The sequence below is a fragment of the Myotis nattereri genome, assembly GCF_964212035.1.
Source record: "Myotis nattereri genome assembly, chromosome: 9".
In the NCBI taxonomy this organism is placed as follows: Eukaryota; Metazoa; Chordata; class Mammalia; order Chiroptera; family Vespertilionidae; genus Myotis; species Myotis nattereri.
This window is the reverse complement of record NC_138084.1, coordinates 65,944,686-65,961,437: the sequence shown is the minus strand read 5'-3', so window position 1 is coordinate 65,961,437 and position 16,752 is coordinate 65,944,686. Positions and strand designations below refer to the sequence as shown.

Here is a 16,752-nt window from a genome sequence, read left to right as displayed (position 1 = left end):
AATGAACAACATAAACTAATGAACAAAAATATATCCAGAGACAGAGAAGCATCGAACAGACCATCAAACCTCAGAAGGAAGGGGGAGGGGAGTAAGAGATCAACCAAAGGACTTGTTTGCATGCATATAAGCATAACCAATGGACCCAGACACTGGGGCGGTGGAGGCATGTCCTGAGGGGTGGAAGTCACCAGGGAGGGGGTCGATGGGAGAAAAAGGAATCATATGTAATACTTTAAACAATAAAGAATAAAAATAAATAAATAATTAACTAAATTCTATTACCCCTAGGTTCATAGCAACATTATTTACAATAGAGGCCCAGTGCATGAAATTTGTGCACTGGTAGAGTCCTTAGTGGCTGCCGGCAGGGGCTTCCCTCCCTTCCCCCAGCTGGCCCCGCCCCCCTGGTTGAACTCCCAGACACTTCCTGGTTGAGGGGACAATTTGCATACTACGCTTTTATTACATATAATAGCTAGGATCTGGAAACAGCCCAAGTAGATGGGTGGATAAAAAAGATGTAATATATTTACACAATGGAATACTATACAGCTGTAAAAAATAAGGAGCTCCTACCCTTTGAGATAGCATGGAGGGACCCAGAAAGTGTTATGCTACATGAAATAGGCTTGTCAGAGAATGACAAATATCACATGATCTCCCTCATATGTGGAATCTAATGAAAAAAATAAACTGATGAACAAAATAGATCCAGAGACATAGAAGCATGGAACAGACTGAGGAATTTCAGAGGAAAAGGGGACATGAAGAGATTAACCAAAGAACTTATACGAATACTAGTGACCTGGTAATCTGTGCACATTGAAAGAAAATTAATTAGAAGGTGGCTGGCGGGGCAAGACTGTGTGAGACGGGCTGGACATGCCCTAGAGCCAACTTTCCATGGTCCCTCCCCGGCCAGCCACACCTGGGGTGGAGCTGCAACTTGAAGGGCATCTGCAGAGTGAGCAGAGTCCCTCCAGCAAGTGGGGTCCCTCAGCCTGGCCTGTGGGGATCAGGCTGAAACCAGCTCTCTGACATCCCCCAAGGGATCCCGGAGTGCGAGAGGGCACTCTGCAAAGATGCTGTCGTACAGGGTGTGGAACACAAACACAAGTGTGCTGTAAATCAGATTTGGGGCCGACAGTGCCCCAGCAATAACCCATGGCCGAAGGTGGAATCACACAGCCCCACGAGGAATCAGGCTCCCTCCTCTCTGGTCCCGGGGTGCATCACCCGAGAACCACTGCTGCCAAGTCATCAAAGCTCGGAAGCTCTTGCATTGAGCATCTGCCCCCTGGAGGTCAGTGCACATCATACCTACTGGCTGGTCAGACAGTCGCTTAACCTTTTATATATATAGACTAGAGGCCTGTTGCATGAAGAGATTCGTGCAATAGGCTTTCCTTTCCCCTGGCTGCTGGCACTGGTTTTCCTCTGGCACCTGGCACCCAGGCCTTCGCTCTGGCCAGGCTCCAGCTGGAGCTGGCCCTGCGGCTCTGAAGCTTTCACTGCTCTGCGGGCCCTGTGGCCATGAGGTTTTTGCTGCTCTGCTGGCCCCGGGGCTTTCAGGCTTCCCTCCACTGCTTGGAGCCTACGTATGCAAATTAACCACCAGCTTTGTTAGGTTAATTTGCATACTCTCCTGATTGGCTGGTTAGCATAGCGAAGGTACAGTCAATTTACATGTTTGTCTATTATTAGGTAAGATATGCATAGCCCGCGGACAGAGTCAATAGTGTGGTGAAGGACTTGGGTGGGGTGGGAGCTCAGTAGAGAGCAAAGGGGGGAAATGGGAGACATCTGTAATCCTATATAATAAAAGGCTAATATGCAAATTGACTGAACCGTGGAACAACCCATCGCTATGACATGCACTGACCACCAGGGGACAGATGCTCAATGCAGGAGCTGCACCCTGGTGGTTAGTGCACTTCCACAGGGGGAGCGCCGCTCAGCCAGAAGCTGGGCTCACAGCTGGTGAGCATAGTGGCAGTGGCAGGAGCCTCTCCTGCCTCCGTAGCAGCACTAAGGATGTTCGACTGAGGCTTAGGCCCACTCCCCGTGGGAAACAGGCTTAAGCCGTCAGTCGGACATCCCCCTAGGGCTCCTGGACTGCGAGAGGGCATAGGCCGGGCTGAGAGACCCCCTCTCCCCCAATTGCATGAATCTCATGCACCGGGCTTCTAGTACTTTAATAAACAAACAAACAAACAAACAAAAACAAACTTCCAAAATGATAAACCCCAATTATGGAGCTTAGTCATAACATATTTTTTAAATCTTTACATTAGCCATGATATTCTCACAATTACATTACCACAAAATAGTTTAGAAAAGCGATACAATAGTCAAAATAAGAAAGATTCGCGGGTGGGCAGGCAGGGATTCCCACAGCTGGCTCAGTTCCCAAAAAGCAGCATCCACTGGGAGCACGCCTAGCCCACGAGGCTGGCATACTGAAGCATGGTGGCCTCCTCACCCTGCTCCCACTGCTGCTCCTTAGAAACACCGTAAGGCATTATGGCTTTCTTGTACAACACCTGCAGCTGATCAGGGTCCCTGCTGCGACCTTCATCCCTGCTTCAGGGTCCTGGTGGAAACTGCAGTACTAGGAGCTCTCAAGGGAAGGCAGACACTGCTGGATGGGCACCCAAACATATGTCTCAGGACACAGCCAGTCGGAAGGTCTGTAATGACCCTTATATTTCATCTTGGGACACCAATGAATGTAGAAACCCATATAATAATAGCTGAGTTGAGATGTTTTTTCATGAAGTTGCCTAGTGAAAGCAATTTCTTGTAGTACATGATAGACACCCAAGGACAGAAACAAATAATCAGGATCATAGTACAAATAGTTTGAACGTTTACATACCCGGTAACGTTTATGTACCTGGAACGACTCCAGCATTGTGACTTCGAACTGAGAACTTGATGGAGATGATCTCACCACCTTCACCTCTAACTTATGTGATGCATCCTCTGGTAAAGATTCAAAAATTAACTCTTCCAGCAATTTGGGCTGGTTGGGTTTGGCTTTTGGTTCCCATGGAGCCTGGAAGCCCTCAGGCGCCTGGCTGGACTCTGCTGCATGAGCTTTAACCTCTTCCTCTCCTTCCGGATTTCCTTTGCTTTTCAACATGGAGGCTTGTCGAGTCTGCCCCTTTGCCTGGCTTAGGAACCGTGTGCCCATCCGTGTGCACTGCGTGGGACGGTTCCCCAGAGTCCATCTCCTCTGTTTTGTCTTGTGACTGAATAAATTTGTTAGATTCCTCTTTCTTTGCGTTTTTTCCTTTCTTCTTTGCTCCCCTCTCTAAGCTTTCTTTGAGGTTATCACCGAGCTTTTTGAGGTCACACTGTATACCCAATTTATTTATTAACGCCATGTCACTGGCGGCGGCATCCTCCATGGTGGGCTCCATAGGCTCATCCTCACAATTTCTTTTGGAAATTTGCTCTTTGGCCAGAAATTCCAACTTTTTAAAAAAACCTTCTTGTGAGATTTCAAAGGCTGGAACTGTACAGATCAGCACTTTATCGCATACTGAGGACAACACGTTTGGTTCATCACAGGCTTTTACACATATCTCCCACTTCTTTGACATCCGCGGTCTATCAGATCCTGATAGTCCTGCACAGTCCTGGAATGTGCACACATGCCATTGGAGCGTCTTCCCGACTCGTTCTTGCAGTAACGTGGCGCCAGGGGCCCGACCCAGACATTGTGTTTCTTACAAATTGAAGGCAAGACTCTCCATCAACAAAATGACTATGACTTGCTTTACTACATGAGGGCTATTGAATTCATTCAAACATCAGTGTAAATTTCTTTCTCAGTTTAAATCAAATGTCATTTAGGATTCTGTGGGAAATTAGACTTTGGCATAATATCAGATACTATTTCTTGTAATTCCCATTAGCCATATCCCTACTTCCATTCCTTTTAAACAGAACCCCAATTTTGTTCACATATTGGTAGCAAAGTACTCAGAGCTATACACTCAGCTGCAGAAGATGAATCACAATTACTCTCATCAAGTTCTCCTTTAGTTACTGGTTTAGATGACCCAATTCTAGACAATGTCTTGATAGGATATCTGTGGGGTCACCTTCTGGATAAGGTTTTCTTCCTTGATTTATAAAAAAGAGGAAGACAAAACATTCCAGGAAAACTCTCCATATGCCTAATTTTGGATGCACTTCTGTGAGAATCTGATGCCTGTAGCTTCAATAGCCATCTTTGGGCACTAGAGAACAAAAAAAAGAAAGAAAAAAACCAAGCCTCTGACACTAGCTGACTTGAAAGATGGAAAGTTTGGGACCTTGAGTATATTACTGAGCAACTCATTAACCAACCCTAGAACTACTTTTCTCCGGACTTCTTGTCATGTGAGATGTCTGTAATATAAATGTCTGTAATATAAATCACTTTTTGTCGAGCACCCTGTTACTTAGAGACAAAATCTATCCTACCTGACATAGATATAGAAAGTTTACATTTGTGGGTGATCAGTACATCTTGGAGAGACCTGAATAAGCCAAGACTTGTATGGGGCACTGTATTACTACCCCAGGGAGTGTGTCAAACAGGTAAGTCAGAGAAGTGACCTTTGTGTATTCACATCAAGTGACAACTTTCAACCACAATCATCTATTTTTAAATACAGAAGAACACTAGTTCTCAAAGTCGTATGAACAATAAAAAATTCCAAACTTAACCAAAACACCGGGCTATGTGGCCCAACATGCCTTTCTGAATGTGAACATATTTCTGTGGCCTCAGATCAAGTAAATGTTTCTACACTATGCATGTACCTTGTCAACTACCCAACACCTTGAACTGTATAAAACAGAAACACAATGAGTAAAGTGGAAATAGCACTAGATGTGAAATCAGAAGCCCTAATAGTGATTTCTGGCTCTACTAATTACTAGGTCTAAAATTTCAGGTTCCAATTTTCTCATTTGAAAAATTGAGATAATAATACTTATATCATGAAGTTTTATTACCATTGAATGATATAGTGTAAAAATGTATCCTATCTAATAAAAGAGAAACATGGTAATTAGCATACATCCGCTACCCTTCCCATTGGCTAATCAGAGCGATATGCAATTAACCGCCAGCCAAGATGGTGGCCGGCAGCCAGGCAGCCTGAAACTAACGTGAGGCTTGCTTGCTTCAGTGACGGAGGAAACCAACGTTCCCCGCCTGCCTTGCCGGCCTCTGAGCTTGCAGTTTGAAACATAGTTACAAATATAGAAGCTAAACAAAACCCCAGAAACCCGCTTTCAGCCCGCAGGGATCTCAGAGCTGGAGTTGATACAGTGTTTTGATTATAGAACACAAACAAACCAGATACCTGCTTTCAGGAGCAGAGGCCTCAGAGCTGGAGTCAGAGCTAAAGCTGGCCCAGAATAAAAAAAAAAGAAAAACAGGAGCAGTTGGAAGCTTCAGTCACCCGCCAGCCTGAAAACAGCCCTCAGCCCCTCACCAGACTGGCCAGGCACACAGCCTGAAGGGTGTGTGACCAGCTGCAAACAGCCATCATCCCCTCACCCAGGCTGGCCAGGCACCCCAGTGGGGACCCCCACCCTGATCCAGGACACCCTTCAGGGCAAACCAGCTGGCCCCCACCCATGTACCAGGCCTCTATCCTATATAGTAAAAGGGTAATATGCCTCCCAGCACCAGGATCAGCAGAGCCATGTGGCCTCCTGGCACTGGGATCAGCATGACAGGGGGCAGCGCCCAAACCCCCTTATCGCCCGGCGGCTCTGTGTGTGACAGGGGGCAGGGCCACAACCTCCCTATTGTCCCTGCTCTGTTCATGTCAGGGGAAGGCACCCCAATCCCCTGATCAGCCCTACTCTGTGCCTGATAGGGGGGAGCTCCCCAACCCCCTGATCACCCTGCGGTTCTGTGTGTGACAGCATGTGGCGCCCCAACCCCCCCATCCCCCACGGGCCCTGCTCTGTGTGTGATGGGGTAGAGCCATAACCTCCTCATCGGTCCTGCCCTGAGTGTGACAGTGGCGGTGCCCTAACCCCCTGATCGGCCCTGCTCTCTGGGTGATAGAGGGCGGCACCCCAACCCCCTGATCTGCTCTGCTCTGTGTGTGACAGGGGGGAGTGCCCCAACTCCCCTATCGGCCCTACTCTATGAGTGACAGGGGGGAGCTCCCCAACCCGCTGATTCACCCTGGTCTGTGCGTGACAGGGTACGGAGCCCCAACCCCCCGATGGGCCCTGCTCTGTGCGTGACAGGGGGTGGCGCCGCAACCTCCCCATAGACCCTGCCTTGAGTGACAGGGGGCGGTGTCCCAACCCCCCAATTGTCCCTACCCTGAGCGTGACTGAGGCTGGCATCACAACCTCCCAATCCGCCCTGCTCTGTGCAGGGGGTGGCGCCCCAACTCCCCAATCGGCCCTGCTCTGAGCCCGACCAGGGGCTGCACCTAGGGATTGGGCCTGCCCTCTGCCACCCGGGAGCAGGCCTAAGCCAGCAGGTTGTTATCTCCCGAGGGGTCCCAGACTGCAAGAGGGCACAGGCTGGGCTTAGGACCCGCCCCTCCCCCCCGAGTGCACAAATTTTTGTGCACCGGGCCTCTAGTATATATTATAAAATAACATACAGAGCGAACTGTGTAACAACATACTGTAAGCAGCTATTTGTAAAATTAATGAATGATTCTTTCATTTGCTATAAAAACTGGAGTAGATTTGACAAAAGTCAATCATCTTTTCAAGTTTGAGGAAGCCTTCTTTGTATATTATGGCCTCTGACATAGTGAAGACACAAAATCGAAGAATAGCATATGCCAAAATACTTGTATTTGTGGAGACCTTAAACTTAACTTTTATTTTATTCTATTAATATAAAGGTATGCCATTTATTTGTTGGAATTATGATACAAAAACATGACAGTCATTATAAGAAAAGAGAACAGACCAATATTCCTCATGAAGGAAGATTTAAGATTGTAAACATGCTTTTAACAAATAAAAAGTAATATATATATATATATATATATATATATATATATGCTTACATCATAACTAAGTAGAGTTTATCGCAGGACTAGAGGGTTAATAAATACAAGGTTAATTTAACAGTCAAACTCAATTAATGTAATTCACCATATTAACAAACTAAAAGAGAAAAACTGCGAAATATAAACAGCTCCACAAAGATCATTTGACAAAAAACTGCATCTATTCCTAATCAACTGTTCAACAAACTAGAGACCAAATGGTATTCCCACAATCTGATAAGAGGAATCTATAAAAAAATTTTTAGGAAACTATGAAAAAAATTATTCATAAAGATAGTCAAACAGACAGTAAGACAAAATGGAAATCATACTTAATAATCCAATCAAAAAATGGGCAAAGGACCTAAATAGACACTTTTCAAAAGAGGACATTCAGAAAGCCAAAAGACATATGAAAACATGCTCAAAGTCACTAATCATCTGAGAAATGCAAATCAAAACAACAATGAGGTACCATCTCACACCTGTCAGAATGGCTATCAACAACAAATCAACAAACGACAAGTGCTGGAGAGGATGTGGAGAAAAAGGAACCCTGCTGCACTGCTGGTGGGAATGAAGACTGGTGCAGCCACTATGGAAGACAGTATGGAGTTTCCTCAAAAAGTTAAAAATGGAACTCCCATTTGACCCAGTAATCCCACTTCTAGGAATATATCCCAAGAAATCAGAAACACCAATCAGGAAGAATATATGCACCCGTAGGTTCATAGCAGCACAATTCACCATAGCTAAGATTTGGAAACAGCCTAAGTGACCATCAGCAGATGAGTGGGTTAAAAAACAGTGGTACAGCTACACAATGGAATACTACGCTGCTGTAAAAAAGAAGGAATTCTTACCATTTGCAACTGCCTGGATAGACATAGAGAGCATTATGCTAAGTGAAATAAGCCAGTCGGAGAAAAATAAATATCACATGATCTCACTCATTTGTGGAATAGAATGAACAACATAAACTGATGAACAAAAATAGATCCAGAGACAGAGAAGCATCGAACAGACCATCAAACCTCAGAAGGAAGAGGGAGGGGAGTAAGAGATCAACCAAAGGACTTGTTTGCATGCATATAAGCATAACCAATGGACACAAGACACTGGGGGATAGGGGTGGCCGGGGGAAGGTCAAGGCGGGAAAAAAAGGAGACATATGTAATACTCTTTGTAATACTTTAAGCAATAAAACAAAATTAAAAAAAATAATAATAAAAGACTGAATGGTTTCCCTCTACCCCGAACCTCCTCATTAAATCAGGAAATCACCTTCATCTCTCCAATTAAAAAAGCAATTGTATTTCTTAGCACGGCAGGCAGGTGAGTGGTTAGGAGCCAGCGGTCCTGGATTGTGAGAGGGATGTCTGAGGGGTCCCGGATTGGAGAGGATGCAGGCCAGCTGAGGAACCCCCATCCTCCGGGCACGAATTTCATGTACCAGGCCTCGAGTATATAAATAATTGATTTTCAACAAAGATATAAAGCAATTAAAAGGAGGAAGATTATTCTTTTCAGCAAATGGTGCCAGAACAATGAATATTCATGGGCAAAAAGAGAACTTATTAAAAAGTAACTTAGCCCTAGCCAGTCTGGCTCAGTGGATAGAGCATGGTCCCTTGAACTGAAAGGTCCTGGATTCCATTTGGTCAAGGGTACGTACCTTGGTTGCAGGCTGGGGCCCTGGTTGGGGGACGCAATCAATGGAAGTGTTGCTCTCATATCGATGTTTCTCTCTGTCTCTTCCTCTCCCTTCCACTCTCTCTAAAAGTCAATGGAAAAATATCCTCAGGTGAGCATTAACAACAACACCAACAAAAGTAACTTAAAATTATATATATACACACACACACACATGCACACACACACACACATACACACACACTAGAGGCCTGGTGCATGAAAATTTATGGACTTGGGGGAGGGGCCCTCTGCCCCCCATCACCCTCCTTCAGTGGCCTCCCTCTGTGGAAGGAAACCGGTGGGCCCATCGGGGGATGGCGCCAGCCGGTGAGCAGCTGGCCCCACCCCCTCATTGCCCCACTGCTGCTGCTGGTTGCCACCCCCCAATTACTGTCCCCTCCCTCTGCCCGCTGGCACACACCTTGGCTGGCCTGGCACCACCTGCTCGCTGGCCCTGCCCTCCCACCAACCAGTCATTCCACTGTTCAGTCAATTGATATATTAGGCTTTTATTATATAGGATATATATACACACATGTGTATATATAAATGTAAAACCTAAAACTATAAAACCAGAAGAAAACACAAGAGTAAACTTTTGTGACCTTGGGTTTGGCAAAGATTTTTAATTATGACACCAAGATCACAATTCATAAAAGTATAAATTGATAAATTAGACTATCAATATTGAAACAACTGCTCTTCAAAGGACAATGTTGAGAGCTTAAAAATAAGGCATGGACTATGAAAAAATATTTTCAAATCACATATGTGACAATGGACTTGCTTCAGAATTTATAATGAACTTTCAAAATTCAATAATAAGGAAATAAAAATTCAATTTAAAAAAATCAAACATGCCAAAGATACAGGGAAGATAATCAGTGTCAGTCATTAGGGAAATGGAATTAAAACCACAATGAGATACTACTACATACCTATTAAAATTGCTAAAATTAAAAATACTGATTGTACCAATTGTTATCCAGAATATGGGAGCATTAGAACTGAAATAAACTACTAGTGGGAATGTAAGGTGACACAACCACTTTGGAAAATTGTTTAGTAGTTAAACATACATCTACTAGTTTATCCAGGCATTTCATTTGTGGGTATTTACCCAGGAGAAACTAAAACATATGTTGATATAAAACTTGTGCACACATTTGAATAATAGCTTTATTTATAATATCAAAAACTGGGAAACAATCCAAATGTTCATCAACAGGTAAATAGATAAACAGTGGTATATCCATACAATGGATTACTATTACTACTCCGAAATAAAAAGAACAAATGAATGACACATACTACAATATTGATAAATCTTAAAATAACTATGCTGAGTGAAATAAACTAGATGAAAAGAGTATATGCTGTATTATATAAAATTCTAAGAAATAAAAATGAATGTAAATAAATTTAGCACCCAGATCTTTACTTTTAATATCATTTTCCAATAAATGGGTGATTCTTCGACTAAGGCAGGAAATATACAAGATGTGTCCAGAGTATCTTGTAATGCAAGAAAATAAGAAATGCCCTGCCTGGTGTGGCTCAGTTGCTTGAGCATTATCCCATGCACCAAGAGGTCACTGGTTTGATTCCAGGTCAGCACATATGCCTGGGTTGTGGACTTGATCCCCAGTGTGGGGCATGCAGGAAACAGCTGATCTATGATTCTCATCATTGATGTTCCTACTTCTCTCTCCCTCTTCTTTCCTCTCTGAAATCAATAAAAATGTATTTTAAAAAATAAAATAGCCCAGCTGGCGTGGCTCAGTGGTTGAGCATCGACCTATGAACAGGGGGTCACTGTTTGATTCCCGGTCAGGGCATATGCCCAGGTTGCAGGCACAATCCCTAGTGTGGGGCATGTAGGAGGCAGCTGATCAATGATTCTCTCTCATCATTGTTGGTTGTTTTTCTTTCTCTCTCCCTCTGCCTTCCTCTCTGAAATCAACAAAAATATATTTTTTAAATAATTTACAAAAATAAAATAGCCCTAACTGGTTTTGCTCAGTGGCTAGAGCTTGGGCTTACGGACCAAAGGGTCCCGGGTTTGATTCCATTTTAAACTGGGTGGACTGTATGGTATATGGATTATACTCAATAAAGCATCTTAAGTGGATTGGAAAGATGAAAGCCTAAAAACAGCAATAATAGCATTAATAATAATAAACTATTTCACCTCTCTAGTCTCATCCCCTATCCATAATGGCCTCATTGCTTTCCTATATTATGTCTTCCTATTTGAGGTCCTGTGAACATATTATATCTGCTTCTTGGAATTCTCTTCACCCCTCCTCTACATGCCTAATCCTTTATACAGTATCTAAAATTAGTCAGAGTAAGCTAACTGCTGGAATCAATTCCAAATTCCAGTCACCTAACATCATATAGGTATATTTCTCACTCATATAGACACTCCTCAGGTCATTCAGGGATCCAGGCTTTCTATCTCCACTGGCTTTGCCCATCCTGGAGTCTCTGCGTCTTCCACTATACTCTGCACACCTGGCCGAGAGGACATGTGGGGCATCAGCAGAGAGAGAAACTTGAGGAACTTTCCAAATGATTTATTCAGTTTTGAGCATGGTATATTTCATATGATATCAAGGTACCCAATGGTCTTAGGTTCAGCACAGAGATTGTTAGTTTAACTCTGTATCTCAGATACACTGAGTGGCCAGATTATTATGACCGGCCAGATTATTATGGCCACCTTTGCCTTCAATACTGCGGCGATTCTTCTTGGCATTGACTCCATGAGATGTTGAAAGGTGATGCGAGGAATCTGACACCAGGCCTGATGAATAGCACTGTCCAATTCTGTGAGATTTGATGGTTGTGGAACTAGCTGCCTGATGGCTCTTTTAACTTCGTTTCACAAATGCTCAATTGGATTGAGATCTGATGATTGTGGGGGCCACCTAAGCAAGGTAAACCTCCCTCATGTTCTTGAAACCACTCCTGCACAATACGAGCACCGTAGCATGGCGCATTGTCTTGTTGGAAGAAGCCATCTCCATTGGGATACGCCATCAACATGATAGGATGAACTTGATCAGCAACGAAAATAAACGTTGACTCATGCATGCATGATACATATAAAGCTCTCACTGGCGCCAATCGCAAGCGTGTGTTTTGATCTGTCATTGTCGATTGTGAATTTGGTTGTTTTTGTTGACATTTCTATTACAGAGAAAGGGCGAATGGCGATATTAAAATATTTCTTCTAATTAATTTCCTTTCAATGTGCACGAATCCGTGCACGGGGCCACTAGTAACACAATAATTAATAAATAATGATACAAGAATAAACTGTGTTTCCCATGCTCACAACTGTAAACCCACTTTTGCCCACCTCTGTATAAACTGAAGTTAAAGGAAACTTCCCTTAACATGAATTCCTCAGGACAAAGTAATGACAAACAACACCCAAACTTTCCTCGTAGGTAGAGAGGTGTTGTCAACTGCCTTCCACACCCAGACTTCTGCCACATTGTCCAAGAGGAGCAGGACATGTCGACTGTGGTAAGAGAAATTTGGAAGTACTCACTTTTAATGGAAGTCATAAGAAAGAGAGAGAGAGAATCTCATAAATTATTTAGGATCATCCTTGATACATTTATTCTAAAAGACAACATAACCAAATATCTCCCTCTATGTTAAATTTGTACGAAACTGAAAACCTGAAAATTCAGTTGTTGGTGGAATCCATTTGTTTTTTTTCTTCCAGTTAGACTGGGCATAATCCTTAACCGGTAGTACAAAAACTTACACACTGACGAAGTTCCATCTCACAGCACCTGCTGTGCAGAGTGGAATTCAGACTGACTGGCGTTTGGGAATACCAAGTCCAGAATTTCAGGTCGGGTCCCTAATTGGGGTAGGGAGGGGCTTTGGGCGGGGCTTCCAGATGGGGAGGAGTCGTTATTAGAAAGCTGTGTGGGGCCAGCGCAGAGCTGTCACTACTCTGGAGGTAAGCCTGGTGCCATGTGAGTGAGCGAGGGTCTGGTGCGTGAGCGCAGCCTTCCCGATGCGAACGTTGCCCTGGGCATCTATCTGAGAGGAATCCGCAAACCTCAGGAGTTGCTTGGACCTGCCCAGCAAAGTGAGCTGCAGCGAGAACGGTCGCCAACTACAGGGAGCCGGCAGAAACGCTCCTCTGCCGGACCACGGGCTGCACCTGAGAGGGGCAAGCAGCCTCAGGGTGTTAGCGAGAAGAGAGGCGGATCGCAGTCCGGGGTCCGAGCTACACGGCCAGCACCGGCTTGAAGCCGGAGGAAAGGTCGGGCGATACAGCCGCATCTCATTGCTTTCGAAGCCGCCGCCGCCGGAGTGCCGACTTGTGAGTACGCTGCGCCTCCCGCGCTCAGACTCCGGACTCCGGCTGGGGAACTCTGCTGAAGAAGTCTCCCGGTTAGCACACGAGCTCCCTGCACGACCCGTCCTGCTCTCCCACGCGCCCAGGGACCGAACCGCCGCCACCTTCCCCTGCCGGCTCCATGGAGGGCAAGGGCAGTCGCTGACCAGCGCCGCCCCCTTCTGACCCGGGAGGTGGAGATCCCCCACTCCAACCCCGCCCGGTCCGGTCCCATTCAACACCCCTTTTCTCCTTCAGCTGCTCCTAGATCCCCGATACCCCCCTCCTCCTTCCCCGATCCCTCCTCCCTAGAGTCAGGGGAGGAGAAAAAAGTGGAGTCGGGTCATTATGACAGAGCCGAAGCCACAGGCTTCCCGGGCTCCCCACGTGGTGGGCGGCGCGCCCTCCCCCATCCAGGCCGGCTCTCCCCTGCTGGGACGCCTGGAAGCCGGCCCCTTCCAGGCGAGCCAGACCTCGGAGGCCTTGCCAGGCTCCCTGGTCGGGCTGCTCTTCCCTCGGCCCTGCCAGGGGCCAGAGCCCGACCCCGCCGCGAAGGCGCTGGGCCGGCAGGCGCTGTCAAACGTGGAGGGCGTGTATCCCAGAGTTGAAGCCACAGGAGGCGCCGGGGGCGGCCGCTCTAGACCCCCCGAGAAGGACAGCGGGCTGCTTGACAGTGTCTTGGACACGCTCCTGGCGCCCTCGGGTGCCGGGCAGAGCCACGCCAGCCCTCCTGCCTACGAGGCCAGCAGCAGCCCCTGGTGCCTGTTTGGCCCCGAGCTTCCGGAAGGGCCTCCGGCTGTCCCCGCCACCCAGAGCGCGCTGCCCTTGCTCATGAGCCGTCCGGAGAGCAAGGCTGGCGACAGCTCCTATAAAGTGCTGCCCCGGGGGCTGTCACCGTCCCGGCAGCTGCTGCCCTCGGCCCCCGGCAGCCAGCACTGGCCCGGGGCCGCGGGGAAGCCGGCCCCGCCGCCCGCCGCGCTGGAGGTGGAGGAGGGGGGCTCCGAGTCCGCGGGCTCAGTGGGTGCGCTCCTGAAGGGCAAACCCCGAGCCCTGGGAGGCCCGGCGGCCGAGGGAGGAGCCGGGGCCACCGCGCCCGGGGCGGCCGAAGGAGGCGTCGCCCTGGTCCCCAAGGAAGACTCCCGCTTTTCGGCGCCCCGGGTCGCCCTGGCCGAGCCAGACCCGCCGGCGGGGCCGGGGCGCCCCCCGGTGACCACCATGGTGATGGATTTCATCCACTTGCCCATCCTGCCCATCAACCCGGCCTTGCTGGCCGCCCGCACCCGGCAGCTGCTGGAGGGGGACAGCCCTGACGGCGGGGCCGCGGCGGTCAGCGCCTTTGCCCCGCCGCGGGGCTCCCCCTCGGCCTCGTCCCCCCCGGGCGCCGCCGGCGACTTCCCCGACTGCGCGTACCCGCCCGACCCCGAGCCCAAGGACGACGCGTTCCCGCTCTACGGGGACTTCCAGCCGCCCGCCCTGAAGATCAAGGAGGAGGAGGGAGGCGCCGAGGCCGCCGCGCGCTCCCCGCGCCCGTACCTGGTGGCCGGCGCCAGCCCCGCCGTCTTCCCGGATTTCCAGCTGGCGCCGCCGCCGCTTCCTCCGCGAGCGCCGTCGTCCAGACCCGGGGAAGCGACCGGGGCGACCACTCCCGCCAGCGCCTCCGCCTCCGCTTCGTCCCCGTCCTCGTCGGGGTCGGCCCTGGAGTGCATGCTGTACAAGGCGGAGGCCACGCCGCCCCACCCGGGCCCGTTCGCCCCGCAGCCCTGCAAGGCGCCGGGCGCGGGCCCCTGCGTGCTGCCCCGGGACGGCCTGCCCGCCGCCGCCGCCTCCGTGTGCGCCGCCGGGGCGGGCCCCGCGCTCTACCCGCCGCTCGGCATCAACGGGATCCCGCAGCTCGGCTACCCCGCCGCGGTGCTCAAGGAGGGGCTGGCGCCCGTCTACCCGCCCTATCTCAACTACCTGAGGTGAGGGCCCGGGTGGGGCGCCCGCGGGTCCGGGTCCGGGTCCGGGTCCGGGTCCGGGGGGAGCGGCCCGGCGCGCCGGCCACGGCTCCCCCGAGTGGCCGCGGGAGGCTGGGTGGCCGGGGCGGGGCGCCGCCGGAATTTGGCTTCCTTTTTCTTCCTTCCTCCGCTCACTTGTTTTTTGGGGGACACAAAGGGTGCTCCGAATATGCCATTTGGGGAGCGTGCCTCCCGAAAACAGTTTTGTTTTTTTTTCTTTCTTCCAAATATGCGAGATTCCCAGGCAGGACCAGCCCTGACTTAAAATAGGCAGCGTCGCACCAGCTCCGCGGGTGCCGCGTGGAGAGGAAAGGGTGTCGCGCGAATCGGGGGCTTCGTCATAGGGTCCTCCTCTTAGGGCTTTTGCTGGAAATGAACGGCTTGGAGTTTAGATGGTCCTCAGAACACACCGTCAGGCACCTTTCCCCCTGCCGGGTGGCACTAGATGGAGGGTAGCAGGCAGAACCGTTCAATATTCAGACGAATCTCCAGATTAAAATTAATTTGTGTAATGTGCTTAAACTAGAGATGTCAGTATCAATCACTGCAGTGCGGTGTATTCCAATATTGGTTTGGATTCACTACACCTTTTTGCACAGGTTTTCAAAAAAATGTGACTTACATACTGAGGGAATGGAATTTTAAAGAGAGAGAATCTTAAGTGCTGAGTAGGCAAAACGGTGTCAGTATGTTGAACAATACCTTAAAATGACACAGAGACTGGTTTAAGTAAGCAATCATTACAGGGTCGAGTTCTAAAACACAAATTAAAAGCATTGGTAAGTACTCTTGAGCTTTCCCTGAGCAAAAAAATAACGTATGTTATTTATTGTTCTTTTGCCTTAGGGCTACTGATGAAAGGCTAATAATTTGTAAGTCTGATGAATCAAATAGGGGGTTTACTTTGCAAATTTAATTTGCATGTCTTTTAAATGTGTACATAATAGTTCAATTTTTTAAAAATCCCCTTTCATTCTGTCAATTCTGGGGTTAAGAAAACTTTGCTATTAGATAGTGTTGCACCTAAAAATAACTGGAGTACTTTGTTTTGCATTTCAAGGCCGGATTCAGAAGCCAGCCAGAGTCCACAGTACAACTTCGAGTCCTTACCTCAGAAGATCTGCTTAATCTGCGGGGACGAAGCATCCGGATGTCATTATGGTGTCCTTACCTGTGGGAGCTGTAAGGTCTTCTTTAAAAGGGCAATGGAAGGTAGGCTCCTTTCCCCTGATCCTTTATGGCTGGTCCAACTGCAGGTGGAGACCATCTCATATTTTATAGATGTCAGTTATCACTTCCTTCTAAGAAATGGAGACATTTCCATATAATTTAAAACATGCTGATGTTGTTTTCCATATTGTTTTTATTGATAGTACTCAAAGTTGAATGTCGTTGGGCATTAAAATTGCATTCTATTGGACTAACATTTTCAATATTAGACACAAGTTATATTAATCTTGGGGACAGTGCTGTTATTGTTTATTAACTATGTAGCTTTAAAGAAACAGCTTTGCTTTAATTATATATTTATATTATATATAGTATATATTAAATTTAAATTTTTGGTGACAAGAAAAATGGTAAAAATCAAAATTATATATATGTAATTGTATATGTATATATATATACACATATATATGATGCAGTTACA

The 16,752-nt window shown here is 47.7% G+C and overlaps 1 protein-coding gene and 1 pseudogene across 2 annotated transcripts in view; one reads left to right on the top strand and one right to left on the bottom strand.

The window, feature by feature from the left end:
- Window positions 1-2,614: 2,614 nt before the first annotated feature.
- On the bottom strand, window positions 2,615-14,866 carry LOC308525552 (arginyl-tRNA--protein transferase 1-like; annotated as a pseudogene). The gene is made up of 4 exons: window positions 14,638-14,866; window positions 8,716-8,816; window positions 5,370-5,414; window positions 2,615-4,253 (listed from the first exon to the last, which is right to left on the bottom strand). The product of its transcript is annotated as an arginyl-tRNA--protein transferase 1-like (transcript).
- Window positions 13,428-16,752, top strand: part of PGR (progesterone receptor) — a gene marked incomplete at its 3' end in the record, with an annotated part of 65,602 nt that continues 62,277 nt past the window's right edge. The window contains exons 1-2 of the mRNA XM_081098134.1: window positions 13,428-15,065; window positions 16,162-16,313. Coding sequence (XP_080954260.1) covers window positions 13,453-15,065; window positions 16,162-16,313 — 1,765 coding nt within the window. The 5' untranslated portion in view covers window positions 13,428-13,452. The remainder of the gene's footprint in view (window positions 15,066-16,161; window positions 16,314-16,752) is intronic.